The following is a 15,123-nucleotide window of genomic DNA, read 5'->3' as shown; positions in this document are numbered from 1 at the left end:
ACAAATCTCTCTATCTACAAATCTCTCTATCTACAAATCTCTCTATCTACAAATCTCTCTATCTACAAATCTCTCTATCTACAAATCTCTCTATCTACAAATCTCTCTATCTACAAATCTCTCTATCTACAAATCTCTCTATCTACAAATCTCTCTATCTACAAATCTCTCTATCTACAAATCTCTCTATCTACAAATCTCTCTATCTACAAATCTCTCTATCTACAAATCTCTCTATCTACAAATCTCTCTATCTACAAATCTCTCTATCTACAAATCTCTCTATCTACAAATCTCTCTATCTACAAATCTCTCTATCTACAAATCTCTCTATCTACAAATCTCTCTATCTACAAATCTCTCTATCTACAAATCTCTCTATCTACAAATCTCTCTATCTACAAATCTCTCTATCTACAAATCTCTCTATCTACAAATCTCTCTATCTACAAATCTCTCTATCTACAAATCTCTCTATCTACAAATCTCTCTATCTACAAATCTCTCTATCTACAAATCTCTCTATCTACAAATCTCTCTATCTACAAATCTCTCTATCTACAAATCTCTCTATCTACAAATCTCTCTATCTACAAATCTCTCTATCTACAAATCTCTCTATCTACAAATCTCTCTATCTACAAATCTCTCTATCTACAAATCTCTCTATCTACAAATCTCTCTATCTACAAATCTCTCTATCTACAAATCTCTCTATCTACAAATCTCTCTATCTACAAATCTCTCTATCTACAAATCTCTCTATCTACAAATCTCTCTATCTACAAATCTCTCTATCTACAAATCTCTCTATCTACAAATCTCTCTATCTACAAATCTCTCTATCTACAAATCTCTCTATCTACAAATCTCTCTATCTACAAATCTCTCTATCTACAAATCTCTCTATCTACAAATCTCTCTATCTACAAATCTCTCTATCTACAAATCTCTCTATCTACAAATCTCTCTATCTACAAATCTCTCTATCTACAAATCTCTCTATCTACAAATCTCTCTATCTACAAATCTCTCTATCTACAAATCTCTCTATCTACAAATCTCTCTATCTACAAATCTCTCTATCTACAAATCTCTCTATCTACAAATCTCTCTATCTACAAATCTCTCTATCTACAAATCTCTCTATCTACAAATCTCTCTATCTACAAATCTCTCTATCTACAAATCTCTCTATCTACAAATCTCTCTATCTACAAATCTCTCTATCTACAAATCTCTCTATCTACAAATCTCTCTATCTACAAATCTCTCTATCTACAAATCTCTCTATCTACAAATCTCTCTATCTACAAATCTCTCTATCTACAAATCTCTCTATCTACAAATCTCTCTATCTACAAATCTCTCTATCTACAAATCTCTCTATCTACAAATCTCTCTATCTACAAATCTCTCTATCTACAAATCTCTCTATCTACAAATCTCTCTATCTACAAATCTCTCTATCTACAAATCTCTCTATCTACAAATCTCTCTATCTACAAATCTCTCTATCTACAAATCTCTCTATCTACAAATCTCTCTATCTACAAATCTCTCTATCTACAAATCTCTCTATCTACAAATCTCTCTATCTACAAATCTCTCTATCTACAAATCTCTCTATCTACAAATCTCTCTATCTACAAATCTCTCTATCTACAAATCTCTCTATCTACAAATCTCTCTATCTACAAATCTCTCTATCTACAAATCTCTCTATCTACAAATCTCTCTATCTACAAATCTCTCTATCTACAAATCTCTCTATCTACAAATCTCTCTATCTACAAATCTCTCTATCTACAAATCTCTCTATGATACTTTTCTAGATTAATGTGTAGGAAATGAGCTGTTTTAGATAAGAACATAAGAATTAGGAACAAGAGTAGGCCATCTAGCCCCTCGAGCCTGCTCTGCCATTCAACATCATGGCTGATCTGGCCGTGGACTCAGCTCCACTTACCCGCCCGCTCCCGTAACCCTTAATTCCCTTATTGGTTAAAAATCTATCTGACTTGAATACATTCAATGAGTTAGTATTGTGCAATGAGGAAGTGTTAATAAATAACCTTGTAGTAAAGGGGCCTTCAGGGAAAAGTGACCATATAGAATTTTATTAGTTTGAAAGTGATTTTAGTTAAATCTGAAACTAGGGTTTTAAATCTCAACCAAGCAAACTACATAGGTATGAGGGGCAAGTTGGCTAAGGTAGATTGGGAAACTACATTTTAAAGGTATGACAGCAGACAAGCAATGGCTAGCATTTAAAGAATTAATATATTTACAACAAACATGCATGCTTTAAGGCACAAAACCCACTGCAAATGTGGTCCAACTGGCTGAGAAGTTAGATAGTATTGGATCAAATGAAGAAGCTTATGTCAGGAAAAAGCAGTAAATCTGAGAATTGGGAGGTTTTTAGAATTCAGCAAAGGAGGACCAAGAAATTGATGAAGGCAAAATAGAATTAGTAAACTTGAGATATAGAAACTTTTAGTGTTTTTATATGTAAAAAGGAAAATATAGCAAAAGTAAATGTGGGTCCCTTGCAGGCTGAGACAGGAGAAATTATAATGGGGGAATAACGAAATGGCAAAGAAATTAAACACACAATTTGTCGGTCTTCGGAAGAAAAAAAGTCTTCCGGAAATAGTGGAGAACTAATGGTCTAGTAAGAATGAGGAACTGAGAAATTAGTATTGGTGTAAAAAAAATAGTACTGGAGAAATTAATGGGACTGGGGGGATAAATCTCCTGGCACTGAGTTTTGAAAGAGGGGTTGCAGAAATAGTAAATGCATTGGGTTGTCTTCCAAAATTCCATAGATTCTAGAACGGTACCCATGGATTAGAAGGTAGAAAATGTAACCCTGCTATTTTAAGAAAGGAGGTAGTGAAAACTGAACTACAGACCAGTTAACATGACCTCAGTAGTAGGGAAAATGCTAGAATCTATTAAAGATGTAGTCACAAGGCACTTGGATAATAGGATCAGTCAGAGTCGACACTGATTTTATGAAAGGGAAATTATGTTTGACACATCTGTGTTTTGAAGTTGTAACTAGCAGAATAGATAAGGGGAACCATTGGATATGGTGTATTTGGATTTTCAGAAGCCATTCAATAAGGTGCCACACAAGGTTATTAAACAAAATTGGGGCAATTGGGATTGGGTGTAATATACTAGTAGGGATTGGTTAACCTACAAAACAGCAGGAATAAATGGATCATTATCGGGTTGGCAGGTTGTAACTAGTGGAATACCGCAAGTGTTGTATATGCTGATTATGGATGTACTCTAGTCAGATTGTAGAAGAAGACGACTTGTTTACCTGATGTACTATCAATAAGGTTTACACTTGCATGCTGGCACCAGTAGAGGGTGCAACTAGTGGAGACTGGGGGTTTCCTGCCCTGGTGGCAGGGTGCTGTATAAAAAGCTGCACACCATGCTTGCATGGCACTCTTTGAATAAAGGACTGGGGTCACTACAGTTCAAGTACAAATTGCCTTGTGGAGTCATATGTACACTATATAGATATAACAGCAAGGATCAGTGCTTGGGCCCCAGCTATTCACAATCTATATCCATGATTTGGATGAGGGGACCAAATGTAATATATCCAAATTTGCTGATTTTATGCAAAGCTAGGTGGGATGCTAAGTTGAGGAGGATGCAAAGAGGATGTACAGGCTGTGTCAGCAAGAACATGGCAAATGGCGTATAATGTGGAGAAATGTGAAGTTATCCACTTTGGTAGGAAAAATAGAAAAACTAGTTTTTAAACAGAGATTGGGAAATGTTGGTGCTCAGAAGGACCTGGGTATCCTTGTACATGAATCAGTTAACCTGCAGGTACAGCAAGCAATTAAGAAAGCAAATGGTATGTAGGCCTTTATTACAAGAGGATTTGAGTGATTAAAGATGTCTTACTGCAATTATATAGGGCCCTGGAGACTGCACCTGGACTATTGTGTATAGTTTTGGTCGTCTTACCCAAGGAAAGATATACTTACTATAGAGGGAGTGCAATGAAGGTTCATCAGACTGATTCCTGGGATGGGGTATTGTCCTATGAGGAGAAATTGAGCAGACTAGGCCTATATATATTCAAAGGAGTTACATGAAGTCCTTGCTACTAGGGCGATCAAGGGTATGGCAAGAAAGCAGGAATGGGGTACTGAAGTTGCATGTTCAGCCATGAACTCATTGAATGGTGGTGCAGGCTAGAAGGGCCGAATGGCCTACTCCTGCACCTATTTTCTATGTTTCTGTGTTTATACTAGTTCAGAAGAATGAAGTGATCTCATTGAAACACACAATTCTTACAGGGCTTGACCAGGTAGTTGCAGGGAGGATGTTCCCCTGGCTGGGGAGTCTAGAACCAGGGGGTCACAATCTCTGAATAAGGGGTCAGCCATTTAGGACTGATGAGAAATCTCTTCACTGAGGATTATGAATCTTTGGAATTCTCTATCCCAGGGGGCTGTGGGAGCTCGGTCATTGAGTATATTCAAGATGGAAATCGTTACATTTTTTTGATATTAAGGAATCAAGGGATATGGGGATAGTACAGGAAAGTGGAGTTGAAGTAGATCAGCCATGATTTTGTGGAATGGCAGAGCATACTTGAGGGGCTGAATGGCCTGCTCCTCCCATTTCTTTTGGTGTTGAGTTCTAGTTTCTCACTTAACACTTTTGAAGAGGCAGGTTCATGAGAGGAACCAATACTTTTAAATCCTGTGGCAAATTAGTTTTGTGTAGGATTGATAGCTATTTTATGTAGTTTTAGATAAAATTGTAAAAATTATTGAGCCAGTCTAGCTTGTGATGGTGCTCAATTGGAGCCATCAATTCATCTTTTTCCTTCACCCTTTCTATTTTTTGACATCCTTCAAATACTTGACTAATTCCTGTTTGGAATGCTGTTGACAAGTGATAATTAAGACATGGTGTAACGACTCTTAAGCTCTACCTCCCTTGTTTCTAATTCTTGGGATAACTTCCAATTTTGTTTTGGTAGTAACTGAGTTTGATCCAAACAAAGTAACACTTCCATTGTAGTGTCCTTATAATTTTATAAACCATTTCTCCTCCCCTCAATCTTATTTGAAGCTTAAAATTGGGTCATATCAATTGCATTGCATCCTGTTGTCATTCCTTTTCAATGAAGAACATAGGAATTGCTAGGAAGAGAAACGATTCATCTAGTTTGCCTTCTACCATCCTGGTAGTCACATGATATAACAATAATGGAATTGTTGACCAACCATAGTAATCAATTGGTCTACAATCTCAATTCCCTAACCACTGACTCTATCCCTCTCCCTAGCATCAATCTGAGGGTGAACAAGACTGTGCAACCTAGGTGTCATATTTGACCCTGAAATAATTTCCAGCCACATTTGCAGCATAACTAAAACAGCCTTTTCCCACCTCCCCGTAACATTGCCTGCCTCTGCTCTTCTGAAACCCTCATTCATGCCTTTGTTGCCTCTAGACTTGTCTACTCCAATTTGATCCTGGCCAGCCTTCCACATTCCACACTATGTAAACTTGAAGTCATCTAAAACTCAGCAGCTTGTGTTCTAATCTGCACCAAGTCAAGATCACCCCTGTGCTTTCTGACCTACATTGGCTTCCAGTTAAACAATGCCTCGAATTCAAAATTCTCATCCTTATTTACAAATCACTCCATGGACTTGCCCCTCCCTATCTCTAATCTCCTCCAACCTCTCCACCCCACAAGATGTCTGTGCTCCTTAAATTCTGGCCTCTTGAACATCCCTCACTATAACTGCTCACCCATTGGATGTGCTTTCAGCTGCCTGGGCCCTCTGCCCCTCTACCCCTCTAAGACACTTGTTAAAACCTACTTCTTTAAACAAGCTTTTTATCATCTGCCTTAATTTCTTCTGTGGCTTGGTGTCAAATTTATCTGTTTGTCTAACACTTGTGAAGTGCCTTGGGATGTTTTACTACATTAAAGCCCTAGATAAATAAGTTATTACATCAGACCCAGACATGACTTGAGGAAAACGCAGTGCCAGAGAGCTTTGGGAACCATGGGTTCAAAGTCACCTGTTTAATTGCCAAATGTCTCAAATTATTCACATTCCTCATACTGTATCCCAAAATGTTATCTTATCCTTTCCATGGCTCTAATCTCCTCTGTATTGGTTCCTTCTACTTTTTTTAAACTTAATTTTCCACCTATCTCGAAGAAAATGTTGGGAATCTGGAGTGCTTGGAACTTTGTACATTTTTTGGGGGGGCGGGGGGTGGTTTCTATGATCTTTGCTTCTCAAATAAAACTGAGGTGGGAATTTCTGTATAAGCTTGGAGACTCTTGTGACTCATTTATTCAAGGTTGAGCCTCTACATAACAGGCAAAGATAATCCAGTGTTTCATGCTAATTAATGTATGTGATTGGTTTCGGTAAAGCCTGAAAAACCATACTGAAGGCTTCAAGTTTCAGTTTTATACCCAGCATTATAACTCCCTTTCTATAAACTGGTTTCATTACATATGCAGGAGGTAAAATTAAAAATGGAGTTGTGAACTTTCAGTGAACAAGATATCCTAAGTATTTTGATCTGAGCAGTAAGTCTACTTCAGCTGTTTTGATGCAGTGTATATATCAACCTTAACACATATCCACTGCTGGCCTGCTGTGGTTTCAAGGTGGTCTGAAAGTTATTCTGACTTCTCTAGTTCTAACCACAAGCAAGGTGTGGTTAACTTACTTGGACACATCTGTGGATTGCAGAGCCAAATGAAACACTGCAGCCCATATCCTAACTTGAACCTAGTCCTATTTACCCTTCTACTCTGACCTACATTGGCTCCTGGTCTGGTGAAATCACCTCACTTTTTTAAAAAACAATAAATTAAAAAAAAAATTCTCATAATTGTTTTGAAATCCCTCCATGGCCTTGCAGCCTCCCTATCTCTAACCTCCTACAACCAAGATCTCTGCACTCTAATTCTAGCCCCTTGTGCATCTGTGATTTCCATCTCTGCACCAATGGTGGCTGCCTTCAACTGCCTAGGCCCTAAGCTCTGGAATTGTCTCCCTAAGCCTCTTCCTTTAAGTCACTCAACCTACCTTTGTTTTTGGTCGCCTGTCCTAATATATCCTTGTGACTATCAAATTTTGATATTACTCCTATAAAGTGCCATGGGGTACTTTACTATGTTAAAGGTGCTACATAATACAAGTTGAAGTTGTGCAGAGAGTTTAATCATAGAATGGTTACAGCATAGGAGGCCATTTGACCTATTGAGCCCATGCCAGCTCTCTAAGAACTCTTCAGCTAGTCCCACTCCCCTGCCCTTTTCCCATAGCCCTGCAATTTATTTCCCTTCAAGTACTTATCCAATTTGCTTTTGAAAGCCACAATTGAATCTGCCTCCACTGCTCTTTCAAGCAGTGCATTCCAGATCCTAACCACCTACTGCGTTTATAAAAAAAAAAGTTTTATCACCTTTTGGTTTGTCTGCCAATCACCTTTAAATCTGTGTCCTCTGTTCTCAACCTGCCCACCAATGGGAACTGTTTCTCTACCTACTAGGCCCCTCATGATTTTGAACACCTAACAACCCCAGCTTTTCAGTCAATCACATAACTGAAGTTCCTCACCCCCAAAACCATTCTTGTAAATCTTTTCTCTCAGGTCTTCACATCCTTCCTAAAGTGTGGTGCCCAGAATTGAACACAATACTCCAGTTGAGGCCAAACCCATGTTTTATAAAGGTTCATCAGATGGCTTTGTGCTGGATGAATGTAGGGTGTGGTGCAGAGCAAGGTGATTAACAGAATATATCTGGACAAAAAGTTAGTGGGTTCTTCAAAGTGCAACCTTCTAATCTGGCTCAATTTGAGGTACTTGGATGCCTTGATCCTTATGTGATGTGTTTAACTGGGATAATGTCTGCCCTTTGCAGGAGTCTGGTTACCAGCCAAGCTACAAACGTGGTGCAGGAGTTGGGCCTCGTGTGACTATGAGAGGTAATTATTAAGTAGATGACATCTGTACTTGGGACCACCAAAGGTTCAGTAACCACATTCTTAAATAGCTTAATGTAATGGATTAATACTAAATGTCTATATAAACCTGGCAACCAGTGTGCTAAATCCCTTCTGACAACAGACAAAATTAAGCTTTTTTTTTGATTCTCTTTTTTTCTCTCTCTCCTTTTCCTTCCCCCCCCCCCCCCCCACCCCGGCTTTTGTTGGCCAGATGTGGCAGCATCTAACCGCAACCAGGTGGGTAGCTGGGACCAAATCATTCTGTAGGCTACCCATGGCCACCATCCCTATACATGAGCTGCATTGTTGGGTCAGACAAGGGGCAAGTGCCTTTTAGGCAAAATGAGCAATTCAGTCAAAATCTATCTACCCTTTGCATTTTATTTTCAATCTAGATGCAGTCCGTCTGGCTTAGGATCCTATTTGTACTTCTCTATAGTCCAGTCTATATATTTTGACATGTGGAGGTGGAGACGTAGCTGCATTTTAATATCCAAGATTTTTCCTGGTTAATCAACAGGAATGTGATAGTTCATAGGCTCCAACTTGAACAGATATTTAAGCTTCCTGATAAAAGGTTGAAATAGTGCAACTTTCTATAAATCATAGCTGTAAGTATAAAATGGTGTCAATCCAGTGTATTCCTACCAATTCAGTGAAGTTTGGTTCTTGAGGCAGGAAAACAAATGGTGGATTGAGTAGTGCAATGATCTCAATGTGCACATGCCAATATTTGCTTCATTTGGTATCTTTTTTAAATTGTGCATTTGATGCAAAATAGTTATAAATTTCCAGACAAGTTGGTCTGTTGACATTGCACTACATGACCATTATTGTCTTTCATTTGCTGCATCAAGCACTGGGTATTTCTGCTTTATAGAAAGTTGCTTGGAATGCTTGCACAGAAATTTTGTCTTGGGTGTTGTCTCTGCCTCCTCCCCTTGGGCATACCAATCTTTCCACTTGCAGCAAGTCTGTACACACTGGGTCAGTTGAAAGACCTGCCGGAATGGCTTGTCATAGTGAGTTGTATTTCCACTATTTTCTGACTTAATTCTAGGAAGAAACTTCAGTTGCCTGAGTTTATGCAATCAGTTGAGATCCCTCTTCAGTAGTGCTTGGGGTTGATGGCAAGGCTTCTTTCTTTGAAGCTTGATCTTGAGCAGCTGCTTTTTTCTTCCCACAAGCATTATTCTAAATACTGGCATGTTCAATCACCCTGCTACTTTAAAGCTGTGCATTAAGTAGCACTGTTGCTTTACAGCAGTAACTGCTTGTGCTTTTGTTTGCTTCTATCTCAACTTCTAGAATGTGATTCCTGCTCTGGGAACATGTATTATATTCCTAGCACTATAGGACTTTCTTCCCCCATGTTGAAACTATATTTGAGCAACAAATGAAGTGTTGGAATGATGGTGGCACTGTTCTCAAGCCAGAGATTGATAGGTTTTTGGATATTATGGGGATAGTGGAGTTGAGGTAGAGGATCAGCCATGATCTTACTGAATGGTAGAGCAGACTCGAGGGGCCGAATGACTTGCTCTTGCTCCTATTGTGCTCTGGCTGCATTTAAACTTGGGGGTTCTTAGAAATTGTCCCATTTTCATATTTAGCCACTGAGAATTTACTTATTGATCTGATCAGTGTCTAGTTTACCAGTTGTTGACTTGGCTTTTTGCTCCTGTCTATGCAGCTTGAATCAGTTGTTTAAATGTCAGTCAAAGCTGCAGCAATGCCAAGCCTAGCTAGCCCAGAATATGGCCATTCTACTGGCATCAATGTTTAAGGATAAAGGGATCAAATTTCCCTAGAGCTAATATGCCTTCAATTTGAAGTATGTCCTAATGACTTTTAAATACTTGACCTGGCTACCAGTGTAGATGTCCATCTGGTCTATTTCCAGGTGAGTGGCTAATATTGGAAGAAGGTTAACTTTCAAAACACAGGATGCTGGGAATGTCTAAATCAGCATGCATCTGAGTGCTGTGATAGAGGTGGGGGGGAACCTCCTTGGGCAACAATGCTGTAATCTATTGGATTGTTGCAAATATCTTTTGGTTATCCTTAAACGACAGAAGGATTTTGACTAATTCTAAGCCTTGGGGTTCTAAATGTCACCGACCTGAAGTTGGATGATTTATTTAACAGATCATCCATGTGGTGCATTTGGGATGCTGTCAAGCTGCTGTTGACTAGTAGAATGTGGAATTTCATATAATTTGAACTTGCTACCAAGACCTTTTTTCCCTAATTGCTTGTATTTTTTGAGTAATAAAGATTGCACATCTTGCATGTAGGGGTGATTCCCCACAAAGCAGATACTGAAATAGTTGGGAATTAGCTGAGTAATCCTAGCCACCTTACAGGTGCCAGACAAGAAGATAGCTTCCCCAATAGTCCTTTCTAAATAGCAAGTGGATTTAATATGCATGGTTTCAGCTAGGCCTGATTGTCACAGCTGTCTGTTTCTACATCCACATGTTGAACTTTTGGTCCCACAGCACATTTGCTTACTGTGCTTGCCCTTTTTGTGATTGGACCCAGAATGCCAGCATATTAACTGGATTGTAGTTGGATGCTTTCCTCCATCACTTGGATGTGAATTTCCTGTGCAGGATAGGGAACGCTTCCTGAAGCAAGACTGGATGTAAGGAGTTTGAAGCCCCTCTGCAGCACAAGAATAATATTTTGAATGTACAAGGTGATGTATGCCCCAAGAAACTGACCATGATCTGTATCCATGAGAAACCCAGTCTTCTGAGTAACCCAGTCTTCAATTCTCCATCTTAATCCTAAACCAACATGATGGTGCAGTTACATTGCACTTGTTCTAAACCCTTGGTTTTTGGGCTTCAATCAAGACTGGATGTTATCTGCTAGATTGAAGTTCAGGCTTTTTTCTTTCAGTTGGGTCATGAGTTGGAACCTGCTATATTGCAGAATGAGGCTGGTGGATGTGTATTCTTGACTTGGACAAGAGTGCAATAAACCCTACATGGTTAAGACTTTTTTTTGCCCTGTCAAATGTTTCCTTTTCAACAGTGTTTCAATAGAATTTGGGAAAAGTGGTAAATTTATGAATGTCTCATCAAAAGAGCATGCATCTTCTGACTTGGTCAACTGATCAGCTAAGGTCACTTGGAGGATTATCTGACTTGGATGAATGGTGGGGAGACCCAGCATAGTGACTCAACTGCCAGCTTTTGAAAGGGCTGGCTTGGAGAAAACTGGCAATACCACTTTGATCTAGTCAACTTTTTTGATATTGAAGTATCTTGTCAAATGGATTATTTACTGGTATCATGACTTGCTTAAACTCTCTGGTGCTATCTTCCAGATACTCATGCACCCAAGCTGCTTGATCATGGCTTCCCTAGTTTAAGGTCATATGGCTGCTGTTTACATTGGGTAATTAGTGCAGCAGCATCACACTGGTATTGTGTTGTAGAGTGCCTGCATAGTGCTGTGCCCCCCCCCCCCCCCTCCCCCAGTTCCTGGAGGATTTGAATTCTGATATTGGCAAGCTGAACCTGAGATTTCCTGTGACATTAATGTTGGTCTCAGTTAATTGTACATCTTCCAACATTTATCTGGGGATATACCAAATCATTTAAGCTTTATTGCAGGTAACATTTTGTACAAGTAGAAGCATTTTGTCAATCCATGTAGCTAATTCCTTTGGAAGTGTTTTTTTTCTGGATTCATCACTGAACTATTTCTTGCCCAGAGTCCCAATATAAAGTTCTAGGGACAAACTGACTGGTTTTCTGTTCAAGGCATTGTTCTTGAATAGTATGTACACTTCTAAACTATCGAGCAAAAGAAGTACTTCACTGCCCTGCTTGAAATACCATGTAGGTTTTTGTCCTTGGTACCAAATTGAGAAGGGTGTTCTAGGGTACTTTTATTCTAACTGCCCCGGATGGAAGTTTGATGATAGATTGGGTTCCTGGGGTATGGCTTTTATTTGAAAGAAATTCAGCTGAGTAACTGTCAATTTTCCTACCTTTCATTCTATTGCCTGTACAGTGCTCTACATAAAACCTCACTTTGCAGATTGACCCCACAAGTACCCCATGTTTTTCACATGTCCTTTCAACCCCTTGATGCAAATGGTTGTCCCATATTAGACTTTTCTAATGGGTAATTATCCAATCTAAAGCCAGCAAATAGGAGCAGTAGGAAGCAAAGCATATAAACAAAAGGGGTTTTGAAAAATTGTTCAAATAGAAGTACAAGAAACAATGTACCATGGAGAGTCTTTCTCCTTTGCTTCTGAAAGGTATGGCAAAACTAGCTTCTAAAGCCTAGTAGAATGATTTCAGCAGTGAAATGTTTTGATTTGAGCAGGTGGGGGGGGGGTGGTGAAGGTAATGTTTTTTTGGGGGTTGCATTTTTTAGATCTGAGAATGTGGTATTGCCTTGTTGATGAGCAGAGTGGGAGATTTCTCACCCCCCAACAGGTCCTAATTACTCAACGGCAGCGTGGAGCGATTCATCTCAGATGAGCAGCCCAGAACGAGACAATGAGCACTTCAACAGTGGGGATTCTGGACAAGGAGACTCTCGCAGCCTTACTCCAGTGGATATGCCAGTGACCAGTCAAGCTGCCACCCTCTTGCCAGTGCATGTCTACCCTCTCCCTCAGCAGATGAGAGTGGCCTTCTCCACTGCAAGGACCTCTAACTTTGCCCCTGGATCCCTGGACCAGCCCATTATCTTTGATCTTCTGCTCAGTAACCTTGGAGAAACGTTTGACTTTCAGTTGGGGAGGTTTACCTGCCCTGTGAATGGCACTTATGTCTTCATCTTTCACATGCTGAAGCTGGCTGTGAACGTGCCTCTCTATGTAAATCTGATGAAGAATGATGAGGTCCTGTGCTCTGCTTATGCCAATGACGGTGCTCCAGATCACGAGACTGCCAGCAACCATGCTGTTCTGCAGCTTTTCCAGGGAGATCAGGTCTGGCTGCGATTGCATAGAGGTGCCATCTACGGTAGCAGCTGGAAGTATTCTACCTTCTCTGGATATCTCTTGTATCAGGACTGAAAATGTGCTCCAATAGCTAAAATGCTTTGCACTCTGATCACTGTATCTTTAAGGGTCACTATGTGAAGTGAGTTGCCCAAGATGACTTGTTAAACTGTCACAGTGGTTTTCTGGGATTTGGGTTTGCACTGACTGGGCACTTTAACCTGTGATGCCTTGCTGGTAGAGCTGTGAATATATTTTGTTACAGAATGTTGCACTTGTCGGTCTAAGACAACTTATGTGACTGTTTGAATGGATAGATTTCCTTCCCAAGATATCCTGCTATTTACAATGCCTCATGGTGCCTCAATAAAGATATTCTGCACTGTTGATGGTTGGTGTTTTGAATGGACCGTATAACTGTTGAATTTTGCATTTGGAGGATTATGGAGTTGATACCTCTGCACATAGTGAAGCACTGATTTTCTGCAAACTTTCAATTTGGGTGTCACTATATTGGTGTCTGGAGTAATATGCGCTTGATGAATTTATCCCACTTTGCATCTTTCAGCTTTGAAATGTCTCCTGGCATTTTTTCTTTTGCCTCTATTTTTACCCTCCTTTCCCTGGAACCAACCTAGAATTCAACATCCTTGGAGCATTCTTGAACTTTCTAATTACCAATTATTAAGGGTTGAAGGTCAGAAGAATGATAGCTAACCAAACAGAATCTTAATTTGACACATTGGGTCAAGATTTCCTCAGAAGGATCCTAAAGCAGCTTAGGTTCACACTTTAATTGTGCACATTTTTTTCCTCTTCTCCTTCCCCATGACTTTATTTTTAAAAAAAAAAAGAAAATTTCAAACTCTGAACCAGAGGCCAAATATTCCTGTTTTAACTCACTGGAAAATGCTTGCATTTCTCTGTATAATTGCTGAATAAACTCTTGCATGTTTAATTTTTCATTTACCAAATGGGCATTCTGTGCAGTTTCTACAAGATTAATTTGTGCGCACATTTTAGGAAAAGATTGAGACACTAGATTCAACATGCATAGTGAACCTGCCTTGTATTGGAATCTAGTAGTGAAAAAACTGGCTTTTAGTAGATGAGAAACTTTCAAAAATGGAATGAATAGTTCTCCCCTCTTGCTGTTCTCCCTCTCTCTCCTCTTGTGTTTGTGTGTGTGTGTGGGGGAGTGTCTTTCTCTCCTCTCGTGTGTCTTTCTCTCCTCCTCGTGTGTGTGTGTGTGTGTGTGTCTTTCTCTCTCTCTCGTCTCCTGTCTCTTCTCCCACCCCACCACTTTTGCTGAAGATGTATGATTTGCTTTCAGACAACTATACTTCTGTCCAGTATATATTCAAACTCTTCCAAAGCACAACAGATCAGGTCACCTTGGAGTAAGAACAAGAATGAGGTTGATTTGAGTGGCTTTTGACCTACAGCTATAGTAATCATGCTTCAACTAAGACTGACTGCTTCTCTACATGTTGGCAACTTTTAAAATATTTTATAAATTCAAGCTTATTTTGGGAGAGGGAGGGGAAGAGATGATCAATTTTATAAACTTTGGAATGGCATTTACCATGCTGAGGAAAGCACCTGCCATGTTAACTTGTTGAAATTTTAGGTGATTGCTCTCTTGCAAGTGTTTGCTTTTTTTATCACTCTTCCCTTTTTTCAATAGCCTCCTCCTTTTGTAGTAAGCACTAGCTGGGTTGGACTGGTTGCCCTGAAAGGATGTGAGATTCTTCAGGATTCTCATGGAAAAGTGGTGAGGTGGTGCAGATAATGGTATTCCTGGAATTCTTCTCTGGGGGCACTCAGGAAATCTTCCAATTTTCTATTTGGGCAGTACACCCTTGGGCACTGGCTTGTTTCTGTTCAATAATGCTAGTTCATGGCATTCCTCTGTAGGATGATTGCACTCTAGCCTGGTGTTGGAAAATATCAGGACCTATCTTTTTGTAAAGATTGCTATCCCTATATTGGGAGCAGTCATTAGTTCACGTTTTAAGACATTGTTTACTTGGATGGATGAAGAGGCGTGTCACTTTTTTGGAGACGAGCTTTGTTCCCGACTAATAAAGATTTCCCTCAGTTCCTCCT

The 15,123-nt window shown here is 39.6% G+C and overlaps 1 protein-coding gene across 4 annotated transcripts in view; it reads left to right on the top strand.

The window, feature by feature from the left end:
• The window catches only part of caprin2 (caprin family member 2), a 119,592-nt gene that overhangs the window by 61,186 nt on the left and 43,283 nt on the right, over positions 1-15,123 (top strand). For 2 of the 4 annotated variants that reach the window (XM_070900664.1, XM_070900663.1), the window contains exons 18-19: positions 7,955-8,018; positions 12,503-13,401. In XM_070900664.1, coding sequence (XP_070756765.1) covers positions 7,955-8,018; positions 12,503-13,089 — 651 coding nt within the window. In that variant the 3' untranslated portion in view covers positions 13,090-13,401. Of the gene's footprint in view, positions 1-7,954; positions 8,019-12,502; positions 13,402-15,123 lie in introns of those variants that run through there. The other 2 variants (XM_070900666.1, XM_070900665.1) reach the window with 1 other exon arrangement.

The sequence above is a fragment of the Pristiophorus japonicus genome, chromosome 15, assembly GCF_044704955.1.
Source record: "Pristiophorus japonicus isolate sPriJap1 chromosome 15, sPriJap1.hap1, whole genome shotgun sequence".
Classification (NCBI taxonomy): domain Eukaryota; kingdom Metazoa; phylum Chordata; class Chondrichthyes; family Pristiophoridae; genus Pristiophorus; species Pristiophorus japonicus.
The sequence above is the reverse complement of the archived record's forward strand: the minus strand, read 5'-3'. Positions and strand labels throughout refer to the sequence as shown.